Source organism: Lagopus leucura, unplaced genomic scaffold, assembly GCF_019238085.1.
Source record: "Lagopus leucura isolate 7727_CA_CO unplaced genomic scaffold, USGS_WTPT01 Super-Scaffold_100002, whole genome shotgun sequence".
In the NCBI taxonomy this organism is placed as follows: domain Eukaryota; kingdom Metazoa; phylum Chordata; class Aves; order Galliformes; family Phasianidae; genus Lagopus; species Lagopus leucura.
Window position 1 is genome coordinate 164,551 of NW_024962263.1, and position 13,709 is coordinate 178,259.

General features: G+C 35.8%; 1 protein-coding gene across 1 annotated transcript in view; it reads left to right on the forward strand.

Annotated features, from left to right (window-relative positions):
- The window catches only part of ADCY1 (adenylate cyclase 1), a 147,400-nt gene that overhangs the window by 115,339 nt on the left and 18,352 nt on the right, over positions 1 to 13,709 (forward strand). The window contains exons 9-14 of the mRNA XM_042868943.1: positions 234 to 428; positions 2,261 to 2,358; positions 5,252 to 5,336; positions 8,559 to 8,648; positions 11,404 to 11,660; positions 13,293 to 13,419. Of these exons, the coding sequence (XP_042724877.1) occupies positions 234 to 428; positions 2,261 to 2,358; positions 5,252 to 5,336; positions 8,559 to 8,648; positions 11,404 to 11,660; positions 13,293 to 13,419 (852 nt within the window). The remainder of the gene's footprint in view (positions 1 to 233; positions 429 to 2,260; positions 2,359 to 5,251; positions 5,337 to 8,558; positions 8,649 to 11,403; positions 11,661 to 13,292; positions 13,420 to 13,709) is intronic.

The following is a 13,709-nucleotide window of genomic DNA, read 5'->3' on the forward strand; positions in this document are numbered from 1 at the left end:
AATGATGATGGTTGAAATCCTGGAATGAGGTGGGCATTTTTTTATTGATAATAATGAGATCAGGATTTAATCTAAGGAGTTCTTAGAAGATGGTAATCTTACTGAAAGAAGATCCTATATGGTTGCTCTTCTTAATGAATTCTTCATAGTGACTGTGAACTTGAGAGAATATGAATACGTTAAATTTCTGTGCTAATAAAAGCCTGTGCTTCTGTCTTCCATCTGTGCTACAGAGGAGAGCATTAAGGACAGCCTCTGAAAAGCTCAGGAATCGTTCCTCTTTTTCTACCAATGTTGTGTACAACACTCCAGGAACTCGAGTAAACAGATACATCAGTCGTTTGATAGAGGCCCGGCAAACTGAGTCTGAGATGGCTGACCTGAACTTCTTTACACTGAAGTATAAACAAATTGAGCGTGAAAAGAAAGTAAGGAGTTTCAAATACTTTTTTACTGATTTCATTGACCAATGAGCATTGTGTTGTTGTTGCTTTTTTTGTTGTTGTTGTTGTAGACAGTATTTAAATTCTTCTCACTACCTTTAAATAATCTGATGGACTGTCTTTTAGCTAAAAGGGAAAAATTGTCTCTACCTTCTATGGAAGAATTTGGAGGAGGCAAAAGAAAGATCAGAATCTTCCTATGTTTCAAGCTCCTCATACTTTCTCATGACACTGTGACTGCCTACTGATTCACTGTCTCTGTAAAAGGTTTGATGATAGGAGGACACTTTTCTGCATATGTTGTCTGATGAGGACTGATCCAATCAATCCTATAAAATATAAATGAATACTTAATTCTCTTGGTACACCACATACTGTACTGAAAGCTGTGGACTTACTTCAGATGTGTAAGCACATAAATATATAGGAAGAGTTATAAAATCATAGAATCTTAACAGAATCACAGAATTGTTTAAGTTGGAAGGGACACTTAAAGGTCATTTAGTCCAGCTCCCTTGCAATGAACAAGAACATCTACAGCTAGATCAGGTTACTCAGAGCCTGGTCCAACCTAAGCTTGAATGTGTCCAGGGATGGAATGCCCACTGCATCTCTGGGCAGCCTGACCACCTGTATCGTAAAAAACATTTTCCTTATATCCAATCTAATCCAATTATTTTTCTTTTTTATTTTTCCACTTATGGAGGGCAAAGATTAATTGAGATGTTTCAATTCAACTGTATTGTGTTTCTAGAAATACTTAGAACTTTCAAATCTTTCAAATCTTTCATGTGATTTTTTTTTTTCTGTTTCTTTTTTCCTTCTTTTAATATCATAACATGAAGTTTAAATAATCCAAAATTTCCTTGAAATGTTTTTTTTTCTCTGTAGTTAATGTGCTTTTCCAGGCTACTCTGTATTTCACACTTGTACTTGTTGCGGATAGCCAACTTGAAAGTAACATATATATATATATATATATATAACATATATATATATATATATATAATGAACTATTTACTGTAAACTTTGTTTCCTGAGAAAATCCTACATCTTGCAAGACTCGGTATATTGTCTCTATTCTTGCATTACAGTGTTAAAGTATGTGAAAACCCGGCCTCAATTTCCATTGATTTTAACTTCTATGTGTGGATCTCTACTGAGTTGCTTGCACTGATGTTATTATCACATCCTAATTAGGAGTATTTCTGTGCAAATCTAGAATTGTTCTGACAAAAGCAAATTCTAACATTAGGTGGTAAAAGAAGATTGAATTTTTGAACTTCTTGGGAAAACAACTTTTTCTGTTGTAGGGACTGTGCTTCAGTGGAATCGGGGAAAATAATTGTTTAAAAGTGAACCTGAGTCTCTCAGTAGCACCTGTGCGCTGTCCTGAGCGCTTCAGATGACAGTGTTCCTTAAAAGCAGCACCAAGTGTTTTTTGATGTTTTGGAGGTGGTGAATAAGAGTAGGAGGAAAGGAGCACCTCCTTCTTCAGCTTAAAAAAAGGCTGAATCATTTTTGATCCAAAAAATAAACATATTCCTGTGTCTGGCCTGGATTTGTTTAATTTGAGTGTGAAAGCTAAATAGGTAGGCCAGTAGAAACAGCTGAAATAAACCTGTCAAGCAAAGACTTCTGTAGACTATCCTCATCCAATTTTTTTTTTTTTTTGTGTGAATTAAGCAATGATAATATTTATGCTTGTGAAGTGGCCTTAGGTTGTTGCTCTTTCTTGCGAAGAGTGGACAAGTGTGAGTGGCTGGCTGGGTATATATTAAATGCTCAGTGTCTTCATTGTCTCCTTTCTTTAACAGTACCACCAGCTTCAGGATGAATACTTCACCAGTGCTGTAGTTCTCTCACTAATTCTAGCTGCCTTATTTGGCCTTGTCTACCTTCTAATAATACCACAGTAAGTTTCTATCTTTTGCCACTATAATCCAAATTAAAATATCTTCAAGTAGCCTGCACAGAACTGAAATGCTATCATCTCTGGAAAGGCAATTAGCAACCAGACTGGTAGCTTCTCAATTAAGAGAGTCTCTGATGGTATATCCTCAGACTAACTTAACTTTTCCGTTTGTGCAAATGAACCACAAATATAGTTTGGCCATTCTTACGTGAACTGTAGTCAGAGCTTGGCTGCACTAAAGCAGACATATTCATGTTGTATTTGAGAATGCATTTGGTGCTCGTTATTGAATACTATAATGTATTAATTCAAGTACTGTCAATGCTATATTAAATGTTTACTACAGACAAATTAGACTTCATTCCAAAAATCTTTAAGTTACAGGTAGATGCTATTTCAAATAATTTCAATAACTTGATAATTATTTCATTTTTTCAGATGAGAATATCAAAAGTAAACTTCATTCACACTTATAAATTATCAGGATTTCAATGGAGATGAAATGGGCCACAGGATAATACTTTAGAAAATCTCATTTTAATTCAAATCTTTTCTATTCATAAATCTCTAGTTAGAATAACACTCTTATATGGTTCTATTATTTCTAATTGAAAGTTTGAGGGACACATTGTTAATTTTAATAATAGTCACTGGTATATAATTTTTTTACCTAACATCTGAAAAATTCAAAGTAACTTGCAAAAAATCATCTGGTTTCCAGACAAATTACTTCTGTTGACTAACTGGAGCACAGTTGAGAACTATTTCATCTACTTCTGTACACCTACAGTAGGTGGAAGAATTTGAATTCCATGGAATTTAAAATAAGGAGAAATAAAGAGCATTAGTGTCACTGGAACTAGACTGAATTTGCAAGAATATTTGCCATGATAATTGTTAACCTTTCCAAAAAGTAGCATTACTCCAAAAAAAAGCTGGACAGGTTTTCAGATTCAGCTATTATGTGACAGATAATAGAAGATACAGCAGAACATGAACACTCTATGCCATGAAAATGGATTGGTTCATCATTGGGCAAGCTAGAAAAGCCACATACTGAATGGTAACATCTTCCAATAAACATGTCAGTCTTAATTTTAGGCAATCAAACTGTGACTCTTTCCTTGCTGTGGCACAGATGAAACCACGAGCTTGACTAAAACTGTGAAAATACCAGAAATTTTCCTTCTCCACAAAACCTGGAGCTTAAAGTTGCTCTTCAGATTGCCAAAAGTACTTCTCAGTATGACAAGCAAATGCAAAAACCAAGACAAGAAGTGTAAAATGTTACTATAATGGGAGAGGTGATAATAATGGTCTTCAATATGTGTTACAGTCTTCCAAGGGGAAAGTTAAAAAATCTAGACAAAAAATTGTTGTAAGAAAGACATTTGCTGCATAAATGCACAAAAAGCTTGACATTTTCACTGTTCCTGTAATCATCTCAGCAGAACAGCTTGACAGCTGAACACATATTTATATCCTCAGATGTGTCTGATGGAATAAAGGCTACACTCTTGTCCACTTAAGCTCTCCAGTTATTAAGGCAAAAATACAACCTAGCCACTAAAAACCCTGATGATCGATCTTTCTGATATCTCAGTGGGTTCATATTCAAAAAACTTCTTTTCTGGCAACAGCCCAGTATCTTTCAAAGTCCCACTCAGCACTAGTGCGAATGGTTGGATACTGTTGCATTGAAAGACACTTGCAGTCATGTTCTCTCCATTGCTTCCTTGCAGTACTACCATCCTAAATACACTCCAGTTCTCTAAAAATATAGAGGAGCCTGCTATCTATTAATACTTCTATTCAGAATCCACATTATAATCTCAAGTTACTTCTTGGTTCTAGATACACATACTACATCACAGCGTTATCCCTTTTTGTGTATTGATGACTTCTTGCATAAATTCTTGCATGAACTTCAAATCAAAAGCAAATACTGACATGTAGCAAAAGACTTCTCATTTTCTTCTACTGTTAGAAACTCGGTATAAGCAATTTTTCAAGACTGATAGCAAGATGCATGTTATTTTCACAGGACTAGAAAAGAAGGTGTGAAGATTATCTTATGCTTTGAAATGCATGCTTGGTTCCATAGCTGGCAAGGAGATGGGAAGTCCCTAAAAATGATCAAAGCACCAGTAATAGTGGACTAATTTTTGCCATATCTATAAAGTACTGCTCCAATAACGTAAGGTTGTTGAGTAAGGGAAGTACTAGGCTTGTACTCCTAATTAAGAACAAACCTATTTTGAAAGAGCAGAAAAATGAAGATTAAGAATTACAAGAATTATTACAGCATCTTCACGAAAGATAAGATTTTTCTTACTGTTTGAGGAAGACTCAAATGGAAGGAGTTGCTCTGTGTCGGTAGAAGGGAGTGCAGTCCAGTCTGACTTTATTTGACTTGATAAATGACGGAGTTGACTGGGCTCTGATTACTGAATCTTTGAGGAGAAGTGAGAAGGGAAAAGCAGATAGTAATTGATACACAGTTGCCAAGATCAACTAATGGAGAGTTGCGCTCTGCATTTATAGGAGTCATCATGCTGAATATTCTGCATTAGTCCAAAATTAGAAAGTGTATTTCCTTGCACCCTGTATAGGTGAATTTCTGAGTTGCTTTGATCCCCTTGCTAAGATCACAGTGTGTGCCACAAACGAGAAAGTTTACTGATTTCTCATTCTTGAAAGCAGCACATTTTACTGTGATTTTTTCCCTGAAATGGTTAGTTTTACAATAAAATCACAGGGGGAAATCCTCCAGCATATGTCCATCACCATTTCAGAAAAACATCTCTGCTCTTTGTTTTCATATCTGCTACTGAGTTAAGTACTAACTTATTGTATTTTATGTTATTATTAACCTATTTTATTTTGATTCTAGGAGTACCATAGTTCTTGTTCTCCTGGTGTTCTGCATATGCTTCCTAGTGGCTTGTATTATGTACCTACATGTCACAAGAGTACAAGTAAGTGATTTAAGATTTTTTTATTATTCTTTCTTTTAGTGGCTACACTTTGTTTCTTCAATGAACTACAAAGCCATCATTGCGTGCTCCATAGCGTGAGATCTGAGATCTATCTGCTTTTTAAGATCATTGCTGAGTAAAACAGCAGGCATTTCAAAAAAAAAAAAGATTATTCACTTGAAGACAGATCATGAATACATGAATAGTTTTTTTCCAGCATTGTAGGCTTCTGTGCTATTAATGCTATGTTTGTTTGTTTGATTGATTGATTGATTGATTGATTGATTTTTTTTGCAACAGTCTTTTACATGAATAATTTTTTTCAGCACTGTAGCATTCAGTCCTATCATTATTAGGGGGGTGTGGAGTTTTGCTGGTTGATTGGTTGATCGGTTGGTTGGTTGGTTGGTGGGGTTTTTTTGCAATTTCTCCCTGAGCACCTGCCACTAGTTACTAAAACCATCCAAGTGCCCAGATGAATAGCTGCTTTAATCTGGATTTTTCTCCTTTCTGACAAGGAAGCATGAATCCTTCCACTGCAATTAGTATCTAAGTGTGAAGTGCTGCTAACTTCCTCTTTGTTTTCAAAACTACTCCTGTCAAATAATCAACCACTTTCCTGGTAAAGTGTCTTGCAAATACACTCTTGGCCTTTTCAAAATCTTAAGAAATAATTAGTTCTTCTCCATTACATTTTCACAACAGTAATAATGCAGAACATCTGGTTGTTGTAGGAGAGAAGGTCTACTATATCAGAACAAAGCATCTATAGACTAATTTTCTGATGAAAACTATCTGTGGTGGCTTAAACCAAATTTATTATTTTTTTTCAGAAAATAATCAGAAGAAACACCTACACAGTTATTCTGCTCTGCTGATTAGCACACACTAATTTTTAGTTAGAAAATATGGCCTTTGGCAGGAGAAAGGTAATTGTTTTCATGGAAACATAAATAGCATCTTAGCAGAGTATCTGGTACATAACAGATCTTTATAAACTTAGACAATTTTATAGGAGTAATTTTAATTATCTCTTTTGTTTCATGAAGGAACAGTACTTTTATTAAGTGTTGCATGATCATTAGATACAGATGGAGTTTGTGGGAAATTGTTCCACTTTATGTAATTTCCCTGGGGCTAGTGTAAACTTAAGGTTTGTTTCAGCAGTCAACAGGATTTATAACTTATTCAGGTTTCTCTAGAGATTCAGTATTTTATTGGATGAAATCCAGCATTAGAAAAACAAAAAAAATTAAAATTTAGAATATAGCAGTGTGGACAAATTTATCTTGTATATCAAATAAATTATAATATATTATGTGTAATGAATACAGAATTGTGAACTGGGGAATCCTGTGTTCAAATTATTCTTCTGGTACTTTTCTAGCATTATATTACACTAGGAAGTATAAAGTGTAATTATTAAAAGATGCTTCAAGCTTTATAATCTCACTCGTAAAATCACTATAATAATTTTGAACATTACTGGTTACCTAGCATTTAGGGTATCTAACACTACATCTTTAGTTAATAAAAATCCCACAAATAAAACAAAGAAAATTAAGCCCAAAATGCTGTACTGTTCTGAAAGAGCAGATGCTGTTTTAGAATGACCAAAAAGTCAGAAATATAAACATTTTATGCTTTAATCAGAGCATTCAGTCAGATGTGTCTTATACCTTACCTTTTAAAATTTTACTTTCCTTTTTATCCCACTGCTCTAGCATGTTAATATTTATAACATAGACACAACACGCACCAAGAAAAATGTCTATGCAATGTGTTGGAACTGTTTTGAATCTGCATTTTGCTTTGTACTTATTTACCATGCAGCATTATCTTCAAACTATGGAAATTCTCAGTATTTTATTATTACTGCTTTATCCTGTGCGAGCAACTTCATTGCACACTGAATTAACTGAATATACTTATCTCCTTGTACAAAAGCATTATAACAGCATTTTATACATATGGATAAAAATGAACCATCTGCTTCGTATATAGAGATAGATTTTGGTCTAGAAGAGTAAACATCTTGATGATTAAATGAAAACCAGTCTGGATGATCAGGTTCAGATAACAGGTCATACTTCACTTGGAAGGCAGTAGTAAGTGGAGTACCACAGGGGTCTACCCAAGTGACTTGTCCTGTTTAACATATTTGTCAAAACCGGCAGGAGAACACAGACAGATGTGCTCTGCATGGTACCCCATGAACTGCTGGGGCACAGCCTGTTCTACCCTAGACCTCTCTGTGGGCTGCTGGGAACTTCTACTCCACACTTGAAGCACATCCTGTCCTTCTGCACTGACCTGGACATCTGCAGGACTGTTTCTCACATTTTCTCACTCTTCTCTCTAAGCTGCTTTTGGACAACAGTTTTTCCCTTTCCTAAACCTTCTCTTTCACCATCACAGCCAGTGTTGCTCCCAGCTCAGCTCTGGCCAGCTCCAGATGTTTCTTTTGGAGATGTCTGGAACTGGCTCTGATCTGTCATGGGGCAGCTGCTGGGCACTGCTTACAGAGGCCACTTGCTGTTACTGAAACATTGCCACATAAAACCAACACAGTATGGGTTGGAACAAACATAAATACTATACCCTGGCAGACTTGTCCTCCCTCTCTCATCTTTTGGCGTACATTTCATTCATGGAGATGAGTAAGAGATTCACAAGACTCTATTCGACTAGACATTTTTTTCCCAATGCTGTTTCTGCTCTGACAAATTCAGTGTTTTTAATGGGTTCTGATAATTCAAACTATCCTGACATTTAGTGTGACTATTATAGCAGAAGACACAAATACCATTCCAAAGTTCCATGCTATCACAGTATGTTCTGTTGGTTCATCTGAAGTTGATAATTTGCAAGGCAAAACATGTGTTGTATACATTCCTCAGGGGAAAAAAAAGTCTAATGCCATCCCACTTTGCATTATGAATGGGCATCCTACTAATAGTCCAAAGAATTTTAATTTTAGTGAGAAATAATGTATAGTAATCATAATTTCATGTGTATTACCCCAGAAATGCAATTGCTATTAAAACATATAGTCACAATTATTACTGCTACATATGTATGTAATTATAAATGCATGCTTGTTTCTTAATTTACATTGCAGGAAAACATCACTTTCTTTGCTATATAAAGCCACTAAATAGTAACAACTCCACTTCTAAAAATATTTCTAAATTATGTATTAATCTTTTTTCTCTTTCTTAGTGTTTTCCAGGGTGCCTAACAATACAAATTCGTACCATTTTGTGTATTTTTATTGTGATCTTAATATACTCTGTGGCTCAAGGATGTGTGGTGAGTATTTAAATCAACTTTAGCTTTCTGTTTAAGAACAATGTTTTACAGATACCAGTGAGCATGTACAACGATTAATTATTAACTCTTTTAATTATTGTTGTTGGCAGAGCAAGTTTCTTCAAAACTTACTTTGTTTAGTTTGAATTTTCACAATCTTGAATAAGAGTACTGAGTTAGGAATGGCGAACTATCATATCGTATGATGAATGGCGAACTAGCATATCATATAAATAATACATAGACAAAAACTGTGGAAATTTTTATATCTAAAGATAGGATCACTGCAAATCTGCAATTGCCACGTTCTTTATGGAAAAATCATTTTTAAATGTTAAACTTGATTAATAGTTTAATGGCTAGTATAGTGTGACAGACAATGTATGGTCACAAGGTTATTTATGTGTGACAACTAATAGAAAATATTTCTGCATGGTAACAGAGATATTTTATGTCTAGACAGATCAGAAAAGATAAAAAAATCTTAGAAATCTGAATGATATAGAATAAGAGGTTTTTACACTGTACTTTTTATACAGTCCACTCGAATCTATTGTCTGAGGAGCTGATGTGAAGTACGTGCTCAGTATTCTGAAAAGCTGAGCTTCTTTAACAGCTAGTTCTACATGGTGAATGCCTAAATATTTGGCATGCAGTTGCTTTGTTGAATTCTCAGCAGTCAATTTCAGCACTTTGTCCATGAATGAATTCAATATTGTAAGGTACCCAAAGGAAAGAATCCACACAAAAATAGCATGCTAAACAGAATTGGAACTTCTGAGGAAGCAGATGTCTCAAACCATGCCTCTCTGTGGGATGCAAGCAATGTGTTCTAAGCAATAAGAAGACAGTGGTTTCATGAGCAATGCTGACTGTGATGCCACACTCATTATTTCATATTTTATGTATTCACTGGTTCCTGGATGTGCCCTGGGAAAATCTATCAAGTTGAACTGAATGGGCAGAGGATCCCTTGTCCTGATCCAATGTCTTGAGGGCTACCAAGAATTCCTGATATTCAGATATTTATTGGATTTCCTGAACATCATCTGTGTAAGAGTACACAGATTCCTCATGTGCCTATAAACCTAAATCGATATGTAGTGCTTACAGTCTAGCTAGCCTCTCAGCAACCCAAAAGTTGCCATACAAAAGTACATCTCACTTTTAGACTTAGATGAATGTCATGACAGTGGAAGTTTTGTGGATCATCCCCTATATACTTGATGCTTACTTGACCAAGATAATAGACAGTGAAAATAAAATACAGAACTCGTAAATAGCTAAGATAATCTTGAATTTCAAATTTCAGCAGAAGGAAGATTGGAATTTAGTTCTGGACTCCAATAAGGATCATCCAGTTACAACTTAAAATAGGCCATGAATATAAATTTATCCCTTATTGAAGTAAAATAAAAATAAAAATAAAAATAAAAGCCTTCATCCATTGAAATACTTAGGATAAGTGTTTGATCAGTAGAAAACACTGGTTCTTCAAATTCTCATCCAGCAGAGAAGCTAGGTATTGAGATTTTACTTAGTTACAGAACAGATGCATTTTTCCTGGAAGAATTGCACATCATTCATAAAGTCCTCATGCATGCTTTTTTTTTCAGATGACTGCAGTATGAAGAGCATTTTTAAGGACATTGAACAAAATCACTTTGAATTGATTTTTCACCTCAGCCTTTACAATTTCATTTCATAATGTTAATCAGTATTTTAACTCACATTTATCTGCAGTGTCTCATCTATTTGAATTACTACGAAGTCCTGTATATTCATTGATCACCTTTCAGATTTTCAGTTATTTTATAGCATGCTATAAAATTTCATTATTGGTGGTTAGGATAAAGTAAAAAGGTCTAATAACACACTTCAGAAAAGAAGCTTAAGTACAGAGCAGGGCTTATGTGGCAATTCCTGTTAAAATCAATTTCACACTGCAGTCCCACTCTCCTCATTTATGTTAGCTCTAATCTTCTCACTTAGTAAAGCGTGAAGATTGGAGTGCAGTTAAAACTGTACTGCAGCTGTTTGCCACTGATTCCTCCCTTCCTTGTCGAAGAGGTTTGAGATCTATATGTGGCATTGCCTTTGAAAGAATCTGATTAAAAATCATCGTGTACCAAAAAAGTTGTGGGTTTTTTTTTTTTTTAATATCCTATTCTAGAGAAGAAATTGATCAAAGATAACTATGTGGAATGGATATTAAGAGACAAGATACAATATTTGAATCATATGTGATAGATGAATTATCTCTGAGGTAGAGAAGATATGTTTATCCATGCCTACTTTTTCAAATAAAAATTAAAATATCTTTTATTTTATATTTGATTAATTGAAATTGATATGGCTTACATAGTTCACAAATCAAACACATCTATATATGGGCTTTCTCATCCAAATAACAATACTTTCCAAATTTCCAAATAAAAATACTTTCTGAAGTTCATAAGTTTTTCACACTTACTTTGGGTTGAAAATATTTTGGTTTTGAGCACTGAAAGGGAAACTGCTCAAATAATTCCAGGCTTTAATTAGTTGGTCTTGCTGACAACTAGTGAACAAAACATATATCCCACACAAAACATAGCATTTCAAGAAGATTTTATTAGAGCAATTAATTGTCTGGGAACTCTATATCCATTTATTCCCAATTAGTACTGAACTACAGTCAATCCCCACACCAGCTGCATTTCTGTTCATTTCACAATTAACTTTCTCCTCTTTTCTCCTCTCCTATCTTTTCTAGGTTGGCTGCATGCCTTGGGTTTGGAATACCAATTCCAGCAGTTCTATAGTTATCATTTCTCCTGGTGGAACAAATAAAACAATGAATGAACTTCCATGTGATACAGCTCACTATGCTTTCCTTTCCTGTGTAGTGGGGACTCTCACCTTGGCAATATTTCTACGTGTATCTTCCTTGCCAAAAATTATACTGCTGCTTTTTGTTACTATTTTGTACATAGTTATTCTGGAACTCAGTGGTTACAGAAAAGCAGTGGGGTAGGTGTCTTGCAAAGTCAAAACAATGGTGTTTCTTTATAGATGGTCATTGCATTTACTATTCATCTCTGAATCACAGAATCATAGGGGCTGGAAGGAACCTCTGCAGATCATGTAGTCCAACTCCTCTGCTAAAGCAAGTTCCCTACAGTAAGTTGCATGGGGAAGCATCCGAGCAGGTTTTGAGTATCTCCAGAGGAGATTCCACAACTTTGAGCAGCTTGTTCCAGTGTTCTGCCACTCTCAAAGCAAAGAAATTTCTCTTTGTGTTCAGATGGAACTTTCTGTATCCCAGTTTGTGCCCATTGCCCCTTGTCCTGTCACTGGGCAGTGGTAAAGAGCCTGGCCCCATCTCCTTGACACCCATCCTTCAGATATTTATAAGCATAGATAAGATCCACCCTCAATCTTCTCCTCTCCAGACAATCAGTCCCAGGTCTCTCAGCCTTTCCTCACAGGGGAGATGGTCCAGGCCCCAGTCATCTTTGTAGGCCTCCTCTGGACTCTCTCCAGTAGTTCCCTGTTTTTCTTGAACTGAGGAGTCCAGAACTATTCAAGATGCGGACTCATCAGGGCAGAGTAGAGGGGAAGGGTGTCCTCCCTTTATGCTCATTTTAATGTACCTTTTGGCCACACAGCACACTGCTGGCTCATGGTCAACCTGTTGCCCACCAGGACACCTAAGTTCTCTGCAGTTTCTTTCCAGCAGATCAGCCCCTAACCTGTACTGATGCATACAGTCATTCCTCCCCAAGCGTAGGACTGTAACTTGCCCTTGTAGAACCTCATTAGGTAACTGCCTTCTAGCATTCAAGTGCTGCTCAAGATTGTATCCTTTGCAGAATGTGAGAAATATTGTTGGGTCTAATAATATTGAATCATTTTGGGGAACTGTTGTCCCATTATTCTGAAGTTTCATGCTAATATATTTCATCTGATCATGCTGCAGTCTAATTGTAATATGAAATATATAAAAAAATGTTAAAGTCTTCACTTCCATATTTCAGAAACCCTCAACCAATTCTAATTTCAGTTAAACTTTTAAATTTTTGAGGGCTTTTATATTTTCTCAGTGAAAGTATGCAAACATATAAAGCAAACAAAGGCAATGAGAGAACCTTTATGAGAGATACAAGCACTAAAGAACAAAATATCAAAATCAACTCACTCTTTTCAGCAAGGGTTTGGAAAAAAGGGTGAGCTGAGGAATGCAGCCTTCTCTGGTTTGAACTCTGGTGAGCCAGAGGCGGGGGCAAACCAAGCAGGCTCTGAGTGTATACGCACTCCCAGAAGCATGACCAGAAGCACCAGTGAGAGTGAGAGAGAGGAAGGGTGGATCTAGGCTGCCCCGCTCTGGGCTCTCAGGTGCTCACATACTGGTTTAGACTGTGACCTGGCTATTCCACTACAACACATTACAGTAATGAGTATAATTATAAAATCCTTGAGAACCTGAATGTCAATGAGATGCAGTCACAGTACTGTCACCTACCTCCCTGCCAGTATGAGCCACTTTGGAAAAGGCTGGACATTAGGGGACATGAACAGATTCCAAATTAAAGATTTTATATTAAAAATGTCCAGTGCTTAGAGAACCTGGAATAACCTTTTTACTTTTACTTTATTTTTAAGGAGTGGATCCTTTTATATGCGAGGCTATGAACCAACACTAGCTATTTTGCTATTTTCTTGTGCTTTGGCACTGCATTCGAGACAGGTGGACTTGAAGCTACGTCTGGACTACCTCTGGGCTGTGCAGGTAAGTCATAGGACTTTCTAATGCTTACGTACACAGAAAGTGTATATCTGACTTTATGAAACTGCTTAGAAATACTGTCAGAACAAATTAGTGGAACTAATGCATTCTCAAAATTAACAGCACATCATTGATGACATAATGTAATCTAAGGTACATTATGAATAGAGAGAATTTCAAGCTGGGAAGTTGACACTACCACTATGAAGTTGAGATAAAGAAATTAAATGTCTGGGTTTCTTTTTCTTTTTCTTTTTCTTTTTCTTTTTCTTTTTCTTTTTCTTTTTCTTTTT